Source organism: Vombatus ursinus, unplaced genomic scaffold, assembly GCF_900497805.2.
Source record: "Vombatus ursinus unplaced genomic scaffold, bare-nosed wombat genome assembly UNPS02014801.1, whole genome shotgun sequence".
NCBI lineage: Eukaryota > Metazoa > Chordata > Mammalia > Diprotodontia > Vombatidae > Vombatus > Vombatus ursinus.
In genome coordinates, this window is record NW_020954579.1 from 12,851,072 (window position 1) to 12,866,734 (window position 15,663).

The following is a 15,663-nucleotide window of genomic DNA, read 5'->3' on the forward strand; positions in this document are numbered from 1 at the left end:
AAAACATAGTGGAGTAACTCATAGTATTAGGGAAAAAGATTATTGGTGCATTTTGAATTAAGCTTAGGTTTATCCAGACAAGCTTCAAGTAAATTTTAATGAGATTTTGAAGAATAGCGTGATAGGTGATCCATGGTTATGGGGATGACCTTCAGGTCTGGAAGCAGGAAATGGATAAGTAGAATAATAATTTGATTAACCCGTCAATAGCCTGCAAGGGAATATTAGCTAATGAATGCTATTAAATAAACTAGCTTGTAAAGGGCTTATTAGCTTTAAACTACTTTTTGTCTTTAGCTTTTTGGGGGCAGGGAGGATGAGGTGAAGGAGATTCTCCTTTTGTAGATTAAGGAGGTATAAAGCAGCAGTTACTTGTTCAGTGCCACATTGACAGCAAGTGCCAGAACTAAAATTTGAAAACAAAAAGACTTCTAAACTGCTGCTCTGTTTAGGTCTCTCCGAGGGCAAGGCTGTCCAACCCACTCATAATTTGCTACTGGTATGGTCTAAAAATTTCAAAATGAATGGCAGTATTTGTATTGCATTATATTTTCTTGGCCTTGATATTACATTCACTTCTTATAGGCATAGGTTTATTCATTTTGATGATTATATTATATGTGCCTCACCCTCCTTTGAATACCTGCCTACTTTCTTGGCTCTTTAACCCTTCCTGTTCAGGGATATAGAGGAAAAGGAGGCCAGGTTAAACTATAGGCTAGTTATTTTTTCTGTTTGTCACCAGCTTTTTTTTTTTTTAAGGCAATTGGGGTTAAGTGACTTGCCCAGGGTCACACAGCTAGTAAGTGTCAAGTGTTTGGTCTGAGGCTGGATGTGAACTCAGGTCCTCCTGACTTCAGGGCCAGTGCTGTATCCACTGCACCACCTAGCTGCCCCTGTCACCAGCTTTTAAATAGCAACTTTACAGATCATTAAAAAAAAAATCCATCACTAATATTTTCTCTAGCCTGCAATTTTCTTTTTTTCCCTCCAGTTCATAGTATTTTATGTTTTCTAATAAAGATAGTTTTCAACATTCACTTTTACAAGATTTTGAGTTCCAAATTTTTTTTCTCTGTCTTTCCCCTCTCCAATACAGCACGCAGTCTGATATATAGCCTGCAATTTTTCATCAGTGCTTACTATAACACTGATAAATGTGGTGTGCTTTTTGGGATTCCTAAAACAAGCAGAAAATGAACCGAAAGTAAATATATAAGTACTGCCTCTTTCTGTACTAGTCTGTAATTCAACAAGCATTTATTAAGTACTTACTGTATACTAGGCACTGTGCTGGATGCTGGAGACACAAAAATAAAAAAAAACTTGTCAGTCCTTGCCCTTTGGGAGCTTTGCATTCTCCTGACTGCCATCTCTTGCCTTCTGGAAATCCTTTCCTAGCTTTGCCACCACCTCTGTATAACATTCACTTTCAGTCTCAGTTTTCTTATCTGTAGTATGAAAGGGTTGGAGGAGAGGATCTTAAAAGACTTGTCTAGCTCCCGAATTCTGTAATTCTGAGTTGTTTTCATCCCATTTCCTGTTTGGGTTGTGATTGCAAAAGTTACTGAGAGTATTTTAAAGCAAACAAGTCTTGGTGATCAAGCTGGGTAAATACTCTTATTTGGTAAGAACAAAACAAGAAACAGGGCATGATTGAATTAATGACTGGTGTTTTTTGTGCAGCTGCTGAACTGACTTCCAAGGCAAATACTGTCAAATGTGTGAAGCAAATGAGGACATTTATTAAATATCAATAAAGAACCGTCACATTTCCTTTTATGTTGCTTTCTTATCAAGAAAGTAGTCAGTAGGGCTAGAAGGGAGAACAGATTGGGGGAAGGGATATTCAGAAATACGCTGTTAGGGTGGGGAGAAGGGAGAGATGGGGAGAAAATTTGGAACTCAAAATCTTGCGGAAGTGAATGTTGAAAACTAAAAAATAAATTAATTGATTAATTTTAAAAGAGTCAATAAATGGTTTATGTGTGTATATAACAGGATCAGTCATGAGAGGCTTACTGGAGGAGCTGAGGTCTGACATCTTCAAAAATGTGATAGACATAAATAGGAAGATAAAATAGGGGCGGTAGTTGAGGTGAATTTTAGGCAGAAAGAATGGGATAGCTAACGATACTGATGTGAGGGTGGGATGTTTTTGCTGTCCAGTTTAGAGACAGCACCAGTTTAGAGGTGAGTAACTCACCATTTTAGCCTTTGTTAGTGAAAAGTGATGAAAGGGAGGGTAGAGATGTTTTAATGGTTAGTGTTTTGGATTCTGAATAAATTGGACCCTAGCTGAAAGACTAATAGGAGATTAGGGGTAACATTGGTAAATATAGCTGACCCTGTTGATAAAATTTACAAGCTAGTGTACAGTCATTTTTCTATATGTACTTGACTTGGATAAATATTGTTTCAGTATTTCAAATCTATGATTTTGTCATTGGTACTCAGTCCACCGACGGTGGAAGCCTCTATAACATGATGGTGATGATGATGATGATGATAGCTAGCATTTTAAGATTCACAAAGCCCTTTAACAAATACGATCTTAATTAATCGTTATAACAACCCTGGGAGGTAGGTGCTATCATTATCCTCATTTTAAGTGACTTTCCCATGTGTCTAACTTTCATATAGTTAGTAGATAGCTCAGTTTGGATTTGAATGAAGGTATAACTGATTCTAGGTCCAGCGCTTTTTCCACTGAGCCACCTACCTGGTCTTGGGTAATTGTTACTGATGTGATGAGCCCTGTCAGTGGGTTTCCTCTTATCCTTTTCATCTTGGTAAACCCTGCAAGAACTTGTGTTCTCCTAACCTAGGAGGTATCAGTTCCATGCCATAAATAAGAACTTCATTGAGAGCATATAAATACTATTTGATTAAATTAGTGGTCATGATTATAATTTCTCACTTTGCCTCTCTCTGATAATGCCTTATCTTTATCTTTTTTGTAATATCATAGGCATTTTCATGACATTTAAGGGTTTGTTATAGAATAAGGATAATTTCAGGTTAAGTGAGACCGGAATGAATTCTTCTAAGTGTCAGCATTTGTAAAGATTTTTTTTAACCAGTCTTTACATGGCCCTAGAAAATCAATATAGTATGACAACACATACACTTTAGATTCAGAACTAAATTTTAGTTTGAGGTGATTGATATATATTTCATATGACTATAGAGTTTGCATGAATTGATTAAAAATCCTCTCCGTTCTTTAAAGGTCTAGCTCAAATGGAATGTTGAGACTTTAGCACTTGGTCTATATTTCTCTTATAGTTTTAACCATAAATTTGACTTACACTTATTTGCCAACTCCTACCCTCATAGAATGTAAGTACCTTCAGGGATAGTCTTTTTCACAACTCTATACCCTACAGCAGTGGTCTCTCAAGTGATACATGCAAAAAACTATCCATTAGAGTACTGAAAATAAATGTTAGCACTTCTGTTTATGTTCTTTATCTAAAAGAAAAAGAAATTAAGCCGTACCCATTTAATATATGGATCGTCACTGGTATCCTCTCAGTCCCTGTCAATACAGTCACATCATGGATGATACGTGAGTTATCTTGAGGAAAGGGTTGGAGTTCACAAAAAGAAAGTGGTTGAGAGTGGTATCCTCATTTGTTCCTTTACTCTCAGTGTGTCACAAAGTATTGCTGGTTATGTGTGCCCAATGAAAATGACTGCAGATTCTTATTAAATTTAGCCAGGATCATAGGTATAAAGCTGGATAAGAGTACATATTCAATAAACGGCCACTCAAAAAAAGATTAAAATTAATTGGAGATTGACTTAATCTGAAAGGATTGATGACTCAAAGGACAAATAGTGGAAATAAAACATAAAGGAAAATGACAAATGCTGGAGGGGATGTGGGAAAACAGGCATACTAATTTCAGTCTTTACTGTTGGTCCAGTCATAATGGAAAGCAATTTGGAACTATCTCCAAAAGGTCATTAAACTGTTAATACCCTTTGAATCAGCAATATTGTTACTAGGGCCTATATCCCCAGAAGATCAAAGAAAGAGGAAAAGGATCCATATGTACAAAAATATTTATAGTGGCTCTTTTTGTGGTGGCAAATAATTGGAAACTGAGGGGATGCCTATCAGTTGGGGAATGGCTGAACAAGTTATGGTATATGATTGTGATGAAACACTATTCAACTGTAAGAAATGATGAAGTAGTTGATTTTAGAAAAACATGGAAAGGCTTTAATGAACTGATGCAAAGGGAAGTGAGCAGAACCAGGAGACTGATCTGCACAGTAACAGTAATGTAAAAAAAAAAAAATCATCAAATTTGAAAGATTTCACTTCTGATCAATATAATGACCCATTGCAATTCCAAAGTACTCATGATGAAACATGCTATCCACCTCCAGATAGAGAAATGATGACCTGAAAGTGGAGATTGAAGCATATTTTTTTCTCTTTCTTTTTCTTGTGTTTGTGTGTTTGTGTAGCTTTTTCCATAGCTATTGTGGAAATTTGTTTTGCATGGCTATATATTTGTAGTAGGTTTTGTTTTTCTTGACTTCTCATCAAGTTGGGGAGAGGTAAAAAAGGGAGACAATTTGGAACTGGAAAAAAAAAGAATAAAGAAGTCTCTGTGCTTAAGAAGATAGAGATAATTTCATCAAAGAAAATGACACTGAGACAGCAATGAGACAACATACCAATTTTGGGGGGGGGTGCAACCAAAGCATTCCCTAGGAAAAAATTGATATCTCAAAACACTTTGATCAATGAAAGAAACAGCAGATTAATGAATGGGTCATGCAACTACAAAAAACTACAAAATCATCAATTTTTTTGATCAAGTGAGGTTTATTTTTTAAAATACTTATTTTTAGTTTTCATCATTCACTTTCATAAGTTTTTTTTTTTTCTGGCTAGGCAATGGAGTTAAGTGACTTGCCTAGGATCACACAGCTAGTAAATGTCAAGTGTGTGAGGCCAGATTTGAACTCAGGTCCTCCTGACTCCAGGGCCGGTGCTAGCTGCCCTTCCATAAGATTTTGAATTCTAAATGTACATTAATATTAAATATATTTTCACATTAGTCTTATTGTAAAGATGAATTAGAACCAGCGGGAGAAACAACAACAAAAGAGAGCAAATAGTATATTTCAGTCTGCATTCAGACTCCATAGTTCTTTTTCTGGATGTGGATAGCATTTTCCATCATGAGTCTTTTGGAGTTGTTTTAGATCCCTTGCATTGCTGAGAAGAGCTAAGTCTATCAAAGTTAGTCATCGAACTATGTCACTATTACTGTGTATAGTGTTCTCCTGGTTCCGCTCACTTCACTCAGCATCAGTTAATGTAAGTCTTTCTAGGTTTTTCTGAAGTCTGCCTGCTCATCATTTTTTATGGAACAATAGTATTCTATCACATTCATATACCACAACTTGTTCAGCCATTCCCCAGTTGATGGGCATGCTCTCAATTTCCATTTCTTGGCCACCACAAAAAGAGCAGACCTAGAAGTGGTATTGCTGGGTCAAAGGGTATGCACAGTTTTATAGCCCTTTTTTTAAAACAATCTCAACTGAACAACAAAATAGAAATCTTCAAAGTCAGAGAGATTAATAAAATCAAAACTAAGCAAACCATTGAATTAATAATAAAATATTAAAATAATAAAAATAGGAGTTACTTTAAAAAAAACAATAAAATAGATCATTAGCTAATTAAAACCAAAACATACTGAAGAACAGAACAAAAAAATAATGAATTTCCACAACCCAATCTTGAGGGGGTGGAGAGGATTGGACAAGCCATAAATGAACTCCTAAAGGGAAAAAAATCCAGGGCTAAATGGATGTACAAGCTAATTTTATAAAAAATTCAAAGAACAATGCTAACATCACAGAAATTGAAGAATAGGAAAAGAAGGGGTGCTTCCAAATTCCTTCTGTAATACAAATATTGTCTTGACAACGTAAACAAGAGAGAGTAAAAACAGATGAAAGAAAATTTTAGACCATTATGCTTAATAACATTGATGTAAAATTTTTGAATAAAATTTGACAAAAAAGTTACAGCAACACATCACAAAGATGACTATAACCAAGAGTTGGATTTAGACTTAACATTTATACCAATATTAACAAAACTGTCATTGTAATATGCCATATTGATAACAAGGCAACAGATGTTATATGATTATAGATGTAGATGCAGAAAAGGCTTTTGACACAATACAATACCCCATTTCTGTTTTTAAGAAAACATAAAAGTTGGGGTATGTAGGTAGATGCAGAGGATAGAGCACCCACCCTGGAGTCAGGAGGCCCTGAGTTCAAATAAGCATTAGATACTTAAGAATCTTATATTCTAATAGGAAGAGACTATACATGGAGGGGAGTGGTGGCCATGGAAGGATATTTTAGTTTTAGAAGTCTTAGGGATAGTGAGTAGAGCCCCAAAGCAGTTAATAGTTGTAATAATTTGATTACTTTTTCCAGAGAAAGAGGTGGAAAGGGGAGGAGCATGTGCCAGTAATAATAATATAGATGCCTCTAGTCAGCAGGATGTGATATGAAGCATGACCTGATCCAAAACCGGCTAATATAGTGGGTAAAATAAATTTTTAAAAATTGGAATTTTAAGTGTTAGATTTGAAAGTTAGCAGATTTGGAGATGGTGGCTTGCTTACCATTAACTTCAAGTTTGTAGTAAATATTGTTTCTCACCCTTGTTTAAAGTAACACAGGATGATCAGAACCAGGACAACATTGTACACAGTAATAGTAACATTGTGCAATGACCAACTTTGATAGACTTAGCTCTTCTCAGCAGTACTATGATCTAAGCAATTCCAAAAGACTCATGATGGAAAATGCTGTCCACATCGAGAGAAAGAACTATGGAGTCTGAATGTGGATGGAGGCATACTATTTTCTCTGTTTTTTTTTTTGTTTTTTTTTCCTTGCAGTTTTCCCTTTTGTTCTGATTCTTCTTTCATAACATGACTAATGTGGAAATATGTTTAATATGATTGTACGTGTATGGCCTATATCAGATTGCATGCTATTGTAGGGAGGAAAGGCAGGGCGGAAGAAAAAAATTTGGAATTCAAAATCTTATAAAAGTGAACGTTGAAAACTATCTTTACATATAATTGGAAAAAATAAAATACTATTAAGTGAAAAAAACAAACATGAAATAAAATAATACAGGATTTGGATTGATTAGAAATCATCCTGATTATGAATGATTTCACTTGAATTCTAAGTGGACGCAGGTATAGTTTTGACCTACTTTAAAGGAATATTTTATGTAAGTATTCTGTAGCTTTTGTGGGGTGCAAATATATATGTAAATAACTAAATTATATATAATATCATTGTAAAAGTAGAGAAGTTAGGAAGGATAGATAACATCTTCTTAAGAAATTAGATAGAGGAGTGATAGGAAATATTACCTTGGGACAGAGAGACATTTGAATTGAAGAGAAAAGCCTTTTGGCTTCTGCTACCTGAGCTAGTCTACAAGCCACTTCCAGTTTCCCAGATAAGAAAAGAGTTTTGGATTAGAGTTGATATCCACGAAAGGCAGGAAACAAAAGAAACAATTCACTTAAAAAAACCCAACAAAATAAGAACACATAACTTGCATTTATGTTAATAATTGCATTTTAAAAGTTAAGCTTTTTAACCTTTGTTTTGTAAGAGAAAAATGTTAAAGGATAGTTTTTTTTTTTTTAAGAAGGCAAAAGGAGAAAAAAAACCATACACACGAATTCCAAAGTAAAGGTCAACCAAAATACTTGTCTCATTTAAAGATTGTAAACTATAAGCAACACTTTGCACCCTCTCACCCTCTTTGGGGTAACATGGCATACAATCGCTCAGATTCAAATTCCATTGAAATATGTGAGAATATCCTACTTTATTTTTAGGAAAATGGTATGGTAGAGGCTGGCATAACATAAATCTGAAGAAGTTTATAGTTATTAAGAACTATGACATTTTCAAAAATTGAAAAGTAGGCATTACCTAGCAAAGGCGGATAAAGGTAGGGAAGTTTATTTGTAAGGTAGGGAAGTGAATTTGTAAATCTCTAAGTAACAATATGTCATGATCCTGACAGGTAAATCATCTACACCATGAATTGGAACAAAGGTGGTCCTGGCACCAAGAGGGGATTTGGATTTGGTGGATTTGCCATTGCTGCTGGAAAAAAGGAAGAACCGAAGCTACCACAACAGTCCCATAGTGCCTTTGGGGCAACCAGCTCTTCAGCAGGGTTTGGGAAGTCAGCTCCACCACAGCTCCCTTCTTTCTATAAGATTGGATCTAAGCGAGCAAATTTTGATGAAGAAAATGCGTAAGTTTCTTGCTTTGTAGTAGGTCATCTTGTGTAAGTTGTATGTACTCTGCATCTTTTTTTTTTTTTTTAGCTTTATCAGTAGAAATAGAAGCAGAGAGACTTTTTGTTTACCAAGGGGAATTATGTTGCCTTGCTGAAAAGATAGATTTTAGGCCTTTTTTTCCCCTCTTTCACAGGGAGTTATAAATTCTGAGAACTATAAGAGTTGATCATTTATTATTAGTTGTTTTTCCTTTCTTTACTAGCATGACATATATTGATAGCATATAAATTATATTGCAAATACAAACCATTGCCAGTACTGATACAAACTAATATAATTTGTCTCCTCCACACTTAACTCATCTGTTTTTTAGAAACCAAACTCATAATTTGAGAGGTGAAGAGAAAATCCTTGCCCATAAGTGTCCAGCAGTGTGTACGACTAATGATGTTTGCTGTGCCTAGAATTATATTTCCCGTAGATCATAACCCATATTATTTTATGCTAGAGAAATGAAGCATTCTCATGCAACAGTGATTCCCAATTTTGGTATTGTAATACTTAGTTGTATTAAAAGGTATCGTTTTCAAAAAAATTCTGTGTCAAAATACATTTTAATTCACTTTAATAAAAAAAATGTGTACCTCAACATTGTTAGAAAGATAGTGTCTATTACAAAATTAATGATAGTTGTTGTGATTCCAAAAAGATTGGCAATCATCCTTTATAGTTGTTTTCTGTATTATAATATATTGTATCTTATAGACAGGAAATAATGATTAAGAATATTTAGAAAAGTGAATTCTGTTGGCAAAACTAACCTGACAACATATAAAATTATGTGCATGTTTTTGTTATAGAATGCATATTTTTAAGAAGATATATACTCTGAAGCCACTTAAATTCAGTTCTCAAGCTCTAAAACAATGTTGTCAAAGGTTTATAGAAATCTTTTTGGGATAATATTTGTTGAGGAGAAAAGATTCTTATACTTAAAGCATTTTTGAATAGTGTGATGAATGATGATGGATTGGACTTTCTATTATTGGAAATTTTCAGCAGATTTCCTCTAAGGATACGTGTGAGGGTAAATCTCCTCTCTTATCAGAAATGCCCCCCTGGATTTATTAATGTTTACAAAAAATTGACTGGGTTTTTAAGGTTTTACCCAAAAGTTCTATCTCTTATACAGCTTACTATTTGATTAATATTTGGTTTCTGTATAAGAATGGTGTGCTACATGTACCATGCTCAAGATTGGTACCTATAACTTTAGCAGGTCTGAGCATTAGTTTTGTGGTCCTTAGAAGGAAAACTCACTTTAAAGTGGTTTGAAAATTGTAAAGCACTATATAAATTAGGAATTTTTACTTAATTGAAAAACACAGGATTTGAGCAGGTAGCTTCAGATGTGGGGATCAGTCTATTATTTACTCAAGTATACATGTATAAGTCGAATCTGTTTGCAATGAACTCAGAAGAGAATGAAAATACAAGAATTTTTCATTTTGAAAATTGCTTTAAATATCTAGATCTTCAGGTAGGCCTTGGAAATGCTTGTTAGGGAACATTACAATGAAAATTTCTGAATTACACATTTCTAAATCTAACAGGATGAAACATTTATTTTCAAAATTCAGTAAAACAAAATTCTACTGTAAAAGAGTATGTTTATTGTAATGGTATCTGACTTTAGATAGCTGGGATGGGGGATAGGTAAAGAATTTTTAAAAACAGTTATCTGCCTATTGTTATTTTACCAATTGCTTTTAATTTTAAGTTATTTTGAAGATGAGGAAGAAGACTCTAGCAATGTCGATTTGCCTTACATTCCTGCTGAAAATTCACCTACCCGCCAGCAATTCCATTCCAAGTCAGCAGACTCTGACAGTGATGATGATCCCTTGGAAGCATTCATGGCTGAAGTAGAGGCAAGACTCTTTAAATATCTGTCATTAGAATATGCTGTTATAGGAAACAAAACAATAATTGTATTTACTGGCCACTGAATAGGAGCGTCTTGGTCGAAGACCTTATAGATTCTTGGATATATTTTTTCAGGGCTAATGTATGACAAAGGAACTGGAACGTCTTCAATAAAGTAACTTGAACAGTTAACTATAAAATAGAAATAAATTTCATTTCAGCGGAAAAATTCTTAGGGAAAATACACAAATTTTAAAAAGTATACTGTTTGGAAGATACTTGAAATTTCTCTTCAAACTTCATCTTTCATGACATTCTATTTTACTTCTCTTCTTAATTCTCTGGCCAGTCTTTTCTGTCTTCACTGGTTTCTCATCCTCATTATGTCCTCTTTTAAGTATGGATAATCCTTAAGGATGTGCCTTTGACTATCATATCTTTCTTTATATTCTTTCCCATGGTGATCATGCCCACTTGAAATGGCTTGAGCTATCTATCACTCCTGGCTTCAGCTATCACTCCTTAGTGCTCTGTCCTGTGTAGTTGAAAAAGCTGAAGAGTAGGAGTTGATATACTTAAATTCTGTTTATTAATTTGCAACTAACAAGATATGTGATCTTGTATCAGTCACTTAATCTTTCTTGGGCTTTGATGTCTTCATCTTATAAATTTATAGTTTAACTAGATGATTTCTAACATACTACCCAAATTTAAGAAGATAATGTAAATGTATTCTTCTAGGCTTTTACTTTGCTTTTGCATTGCGTACAAAATTTCTGATGTTTTCATTTGAATGCTAGCTCAATTTAGCATATCTAAAACTAAACTTTTTATGATGTTTCTTGCATCTCTCCTTCCAATATCAAGCCAGTACCTTTTCACTTCCTCATTTTTGGTAATGGTACATTCTTCATGTCATCTAGCCTTGGAGTCATTTTTTATTTTTCCCTTTTCTTTCCTTCTTCTATCAGTCACCATTTCCTGTTAGTTCTTCATCAATATCTCTCCCACTCATTTCTTTTTATTTCCCTTTGCTACTTACCCAAGTTGAAACTCACATTACTTCTTTGAAAAAATAATTTTTAGATACCTTTTATTTTCTACTTGATATTCATTTCTGCTTATCAAATTCCTTTCTTCCTTGTATCCAATGAGCCCTATTTGTAACAAAGATATAAAAGGAAAGAAAAAAAGCATTTCTGCAAAACCAACCCAGCCTATTCACTGCATCTGAAAATAAATTCTATATTACACAACTCTAATCCCCCACCTCCACAGTTAAGTGAAGGAGGTACGTTTTTGTACTATATCTCCTGGTCAAAGCTTGGTCATCGTAATTACACAACATTCAGTTCACTTTATTCTTTCTGTTCACTTTGTTATTATTTATATTATTCCCTTAGTTCTTCTTTCTTAACTGTATCAGTTCATGTAAATCTTGCCATATTTCTCTAAGTTCTTCATATTCGTTATTTCTTATGGTAATAGACATTTAGTCATTCCCCTGTGGATGGGCATTTACTTTGTTTTGAGTTCTTTGCTACCATAAAAAAGTGCTGCTATGAATATTTTGGTTTGTATGGAGCCTTTCTTTCTGGCTCTGACATACTTGGATATATGCTAATCAGCAAACCAAAGATCATTAGGTGAAAGGCTATGAACTTTTTAGCATAATTCCAAAATAGCTAGACCAATTCATAGTTAAACCAATAAAGCCCCTCCAACATGGACTATTTATATCTTTTGTCATCTGTAACAGGTTTCTGAATATAAGAGAAGTTCATTTTGCTTTGCATTTTTTCGTATTAGTGAGTTGGAGCATTTATATGGAGCATATTTATAGTTTTCAATTCTTATGAGAACTGTGTATTTATATTCTTTGACCACTTATTCATTAAGGAATGGCTCTTAGCCATATATTTGTGTTTTCCAATAAAAGGATTTCAGAACCTTATTAGAGATATTAGATATAGATATTTTCATTTTTCCAAGGGTGCTATCCCGTATCCTAGCTGCATTAATTTTTCAGCCAATGTAATCAAAGTTGTGTATTTTATCTTTTGTAAAAGATATAACTCTCTGCCTTTTTTGTTCAAGAATTCTTCCATTAGGCATAATTGTGAAAGATGCCTTCTATTTTCCTCCACTTTTTTAAATGGTGTGACCTTTTATATTTAAATTGAATATTTGTTTGGAATTAATGGTGGTGCATGGTCTAATATGCTGGTTGAAACTTTTTTTCTTTTTTGCCAAACATTTCCAATTTTTTTAATCATTTCTTATCAAACATAGGGAGTTTTTCCCTAGGTAGTATATGTAATTATGGTTTATTGGATAGCCTTGTTTCTTCATAGCTTTCCAGTCTTCTTGTACTTTATTCCTTTACTTTACTTTATGGTCCAGCAACTGGCCTTCTTACTGGTCTTCTCACATGACACTCTTATCTCCTGACTCCATGCCTTTTCATTGGATAACCCCCATACCTGGAATTCATTCTCTCCCTCCCCAGCTTTACCTACAAGATTCAGCTCAGATCTCACCTTTCATAGGAGATCTTTTCAGGCTGTTCATTTTCCCCATACTCAGCTGCTTGTATCTTCTCTTTGATATTACCTTCCATCTACTCTACATATATCTTGTTTTTATATAGTTGTTTGTATGTTGTTGTTTCCTCCATTAAAATGTGAGCTTCTTCACAGCAGAGACCATGTTCTTGGCTTCTAATTCTAGCTCTTAGCACAGTGCCTGGCACCTAGTAAGTTCTTAATAGATGCTTGTTGATAGACTGTTCATTTTTTTTTATCCTTCTTATCCAATGTCTTCCACTGATCTATTTTTTAACAAGTAGCAAATAGTTTTAATGATTATTGCTTTGTAATACAATTTGAGATCTAAAAGTGCTGTTACCTGATTGTCCCTACTGTTTTTCCATTGAAATTCTAGACTTGTTCTTCTCCAAATGAATTTTGTTATGATTTTGTCTGGCTCTATTAATTGGTTTAGCACTGAATCTCTAATTCAGGTAGTGTCAGCCTTTCATTATATTAGTGTGGCCCAATAATAAGCTTTGAATATCTCTGCAGATAATTTAAATCAATTCTTTTAAAAGTGTTTTGTAATTGTGTTCATGTAATGTTTGAGTTTGTTTTGGTAGATTGATTCCTAGGTATTTTAAGTAAGAAAGTTGCCATGTCAGACACACTTCCCAAGCTTCATCCATCCCACACTTCCATCCATCCATTAATAAGTTTGTTTCTGCTGCAGGAAGATAGAGCAGGATGTATATTTGAGCTTGTGATGTATCCTGCTCTACTCTTTCCATCTCCTACTTTGTTCATTTATTTTGTCTCTGACAGTTTCTGAGCAGTGGAGAAGGGGAAAGTGAATCCATCAGTGAACATTTATTAAGCACCTGCTATGTACCAAACACTGTGCTAAGTGCACGGCGGATCTGATATATTTCATTACCTTTCTATTTGGATTGTTTCTTTTAATAAATAAGCCTTTTATCATAGTTCTACCCTGTCATTTCCCAAAAGAAAAAAATGTTGTGGTTGATGTATCTGAACAGTTGCTATTGTATATCCCTTAGGGAAAAGCGCTTAGCATAAAATATCTCCACCTGAAACTACCTTTTTACCTTGAAGGAGCTTGGTTTGAGATTTGGTGGACTTTTGTCAGTAGCTTTTGAAAGCAGAACTGAAGAAGCCAATATAAATTTGGGAAAACTGACCTCAGTATACCCATTTTATAATTCATCTTTTAGATAACTTGATATATCAGTGATTTAAAGACAAACATTCCTCATGAGAATTTTTTTAAAATTTGATTATTAGACAAAAAAAGAAAAGCAGTAAACAGGTTAGTGTATGTCTTGAAAAATTATCATCACTACTATCCGTTGCTGAACAAGGCAAAAGACAGGATAGAATCTGGTGCAGAGGAAGAAGGTTGGTGTCAGGGGTCTTGCAGCAGCAGTGGGATGATGTTTTCCTTTCCTTACAGGGATTGGAAGCGATGTTAGAGAAAAAGGTAAAATGAGAGAGAGAGAAAGAGAGTATGTGTGATGGGAGTGGAAAAACCAAGTAGAGACCAAGTTTTTCTCTCACTTCACAAGCCCTATCCCACACATCCACAGGGGAAGGGGAAGTGAAGTTGCCACACCAAGAAGTTCTGCAGTTTTTGGGTCAGCCTTTCATGTGTAAGATATAAATCAGGTGTTCATAAGTTGGGGATTATATGGTCTCAAAAACTTGAGCTTTTCGATTCAGTGATCCAGTAGCTGTTTTTTTGTTTTGTTTTGTTGTTGTTTTGGTTAAATCTTTTTGGTTTAGCATTAAGAAAGGGTCATACTGATCACATCTTCTCAGTATGCAGTGGATCCTTATAGAATTTTGGGTCAGGAAGATTAGATAGTCCCTTAAGAGAATTATTTTCAAAGTTCAGTGTCTTCTGCACTGAAGCTTTACTCTTAATTAGCTTTTTAAAGTATTTAAACTGTAATGGGAGAAGAGCTGAACTGCTTGTTCTTTCCCTGGGTTCCATGTAGTAAAATCGAAACAAATTTTAAAAAAACCTCTCATTTTCAAAAATTAGTTTGGTTGATAGTGTGTAACAGGGCCATGGGGTAATTTTTCTACTGGCAAGAATCTCGCTTTGTACTTTGTAAAATGAAATGATTGAATTAGATGGGCTGGAGGCCCTTCCAACTCTTACATTCTCTGCTTGTAAGGTCCCTTGTTGCTGTGTTTTATATGCTGTAGTTTTTGTTGTTGTTCCATTAGGATCAAGCAGCTCGAGACATGAAGAGACTTGAAGAAAAAGACAAGGAAAGAAAAAATGTGAAGTAAGTTGCTTTCCTCATTTCACAAAATTTACGTGAAATAAATACTGAGATATTACAAAATTCTTTTCCAAGCTCATAGCATTAATAACAACATCAGCAAAAAAGTTTTGGCTTGGCTTTAGCATCCTAAAGAGTCTGTCTTTATGTAGTAGAGGAGAGGCATCATGGTATAGTGGAAAGAACATGAGCTTTGAAGTCAGAAGATTTCAAAGTGCAGACCCTGCCTCTGTCACAATCTTGATAGTTTTCTCATCTGTAAAATGAGAGGATTGGATGAACTGACCTTTAACATCCTTTCCTGCTCTAAATCTGTGATCCTGTGTCCAGAACTTGGGCATATGGAGAGCTTTTCAACTTTCAGGGGCTAAAAATACTCAGTGGCAAAATAAAAACATCAGGTAAGAAACAGTAGTCTTTCCACAATTAATGCTAGAAAGGGCTAGATGGCTCAGTGGATAGATGACTGTCCCTGGAGTCAGGAGGACCTGAGTTCAAATCCTGCCTCAGACACTAGCTGTGTGACCTTGGGCAAGTCACTTAACTCTGTTCCCT

General features: G+C 34.6%; 1 protein-coding gene across 3 annotated transcripts in view; it reads left to right on the plus strand.

Annotated features, from left to right (window-relative positions):
* Nucleotides 1-15,663, plus strand: part of DDX42 (DEAD-box helicase 42) — a 41,449-nt gene that overhangs the window by 3,301 nt on the left and 22,485 nt on the right. For 2 of the 3 annotated variants that reach the window (XM_027873175.1, XM_027873174.1), the window contains 3 exons: nt 8,117-8,353; nt 10,120-10,270; nt 15,050-15,111. In XM_027873175.1, the coding sequence (XP_027728976.1) occupies nt 8,133-8,353; nt 10,120-10,270; nt 15,050-15,111 (434 nt within the window). In that variant the 5' untranslated portion in view covers nt 8,117-8,132. Of the gene's footprint in view, nt 1-8,116; nt 8,354-10,119; nt 10,271-15,049; nt 15,112-15,663 lie in introns of those variants that run through there. The other variant, XM_027873176.1, reaches the window with a different exon arrangement.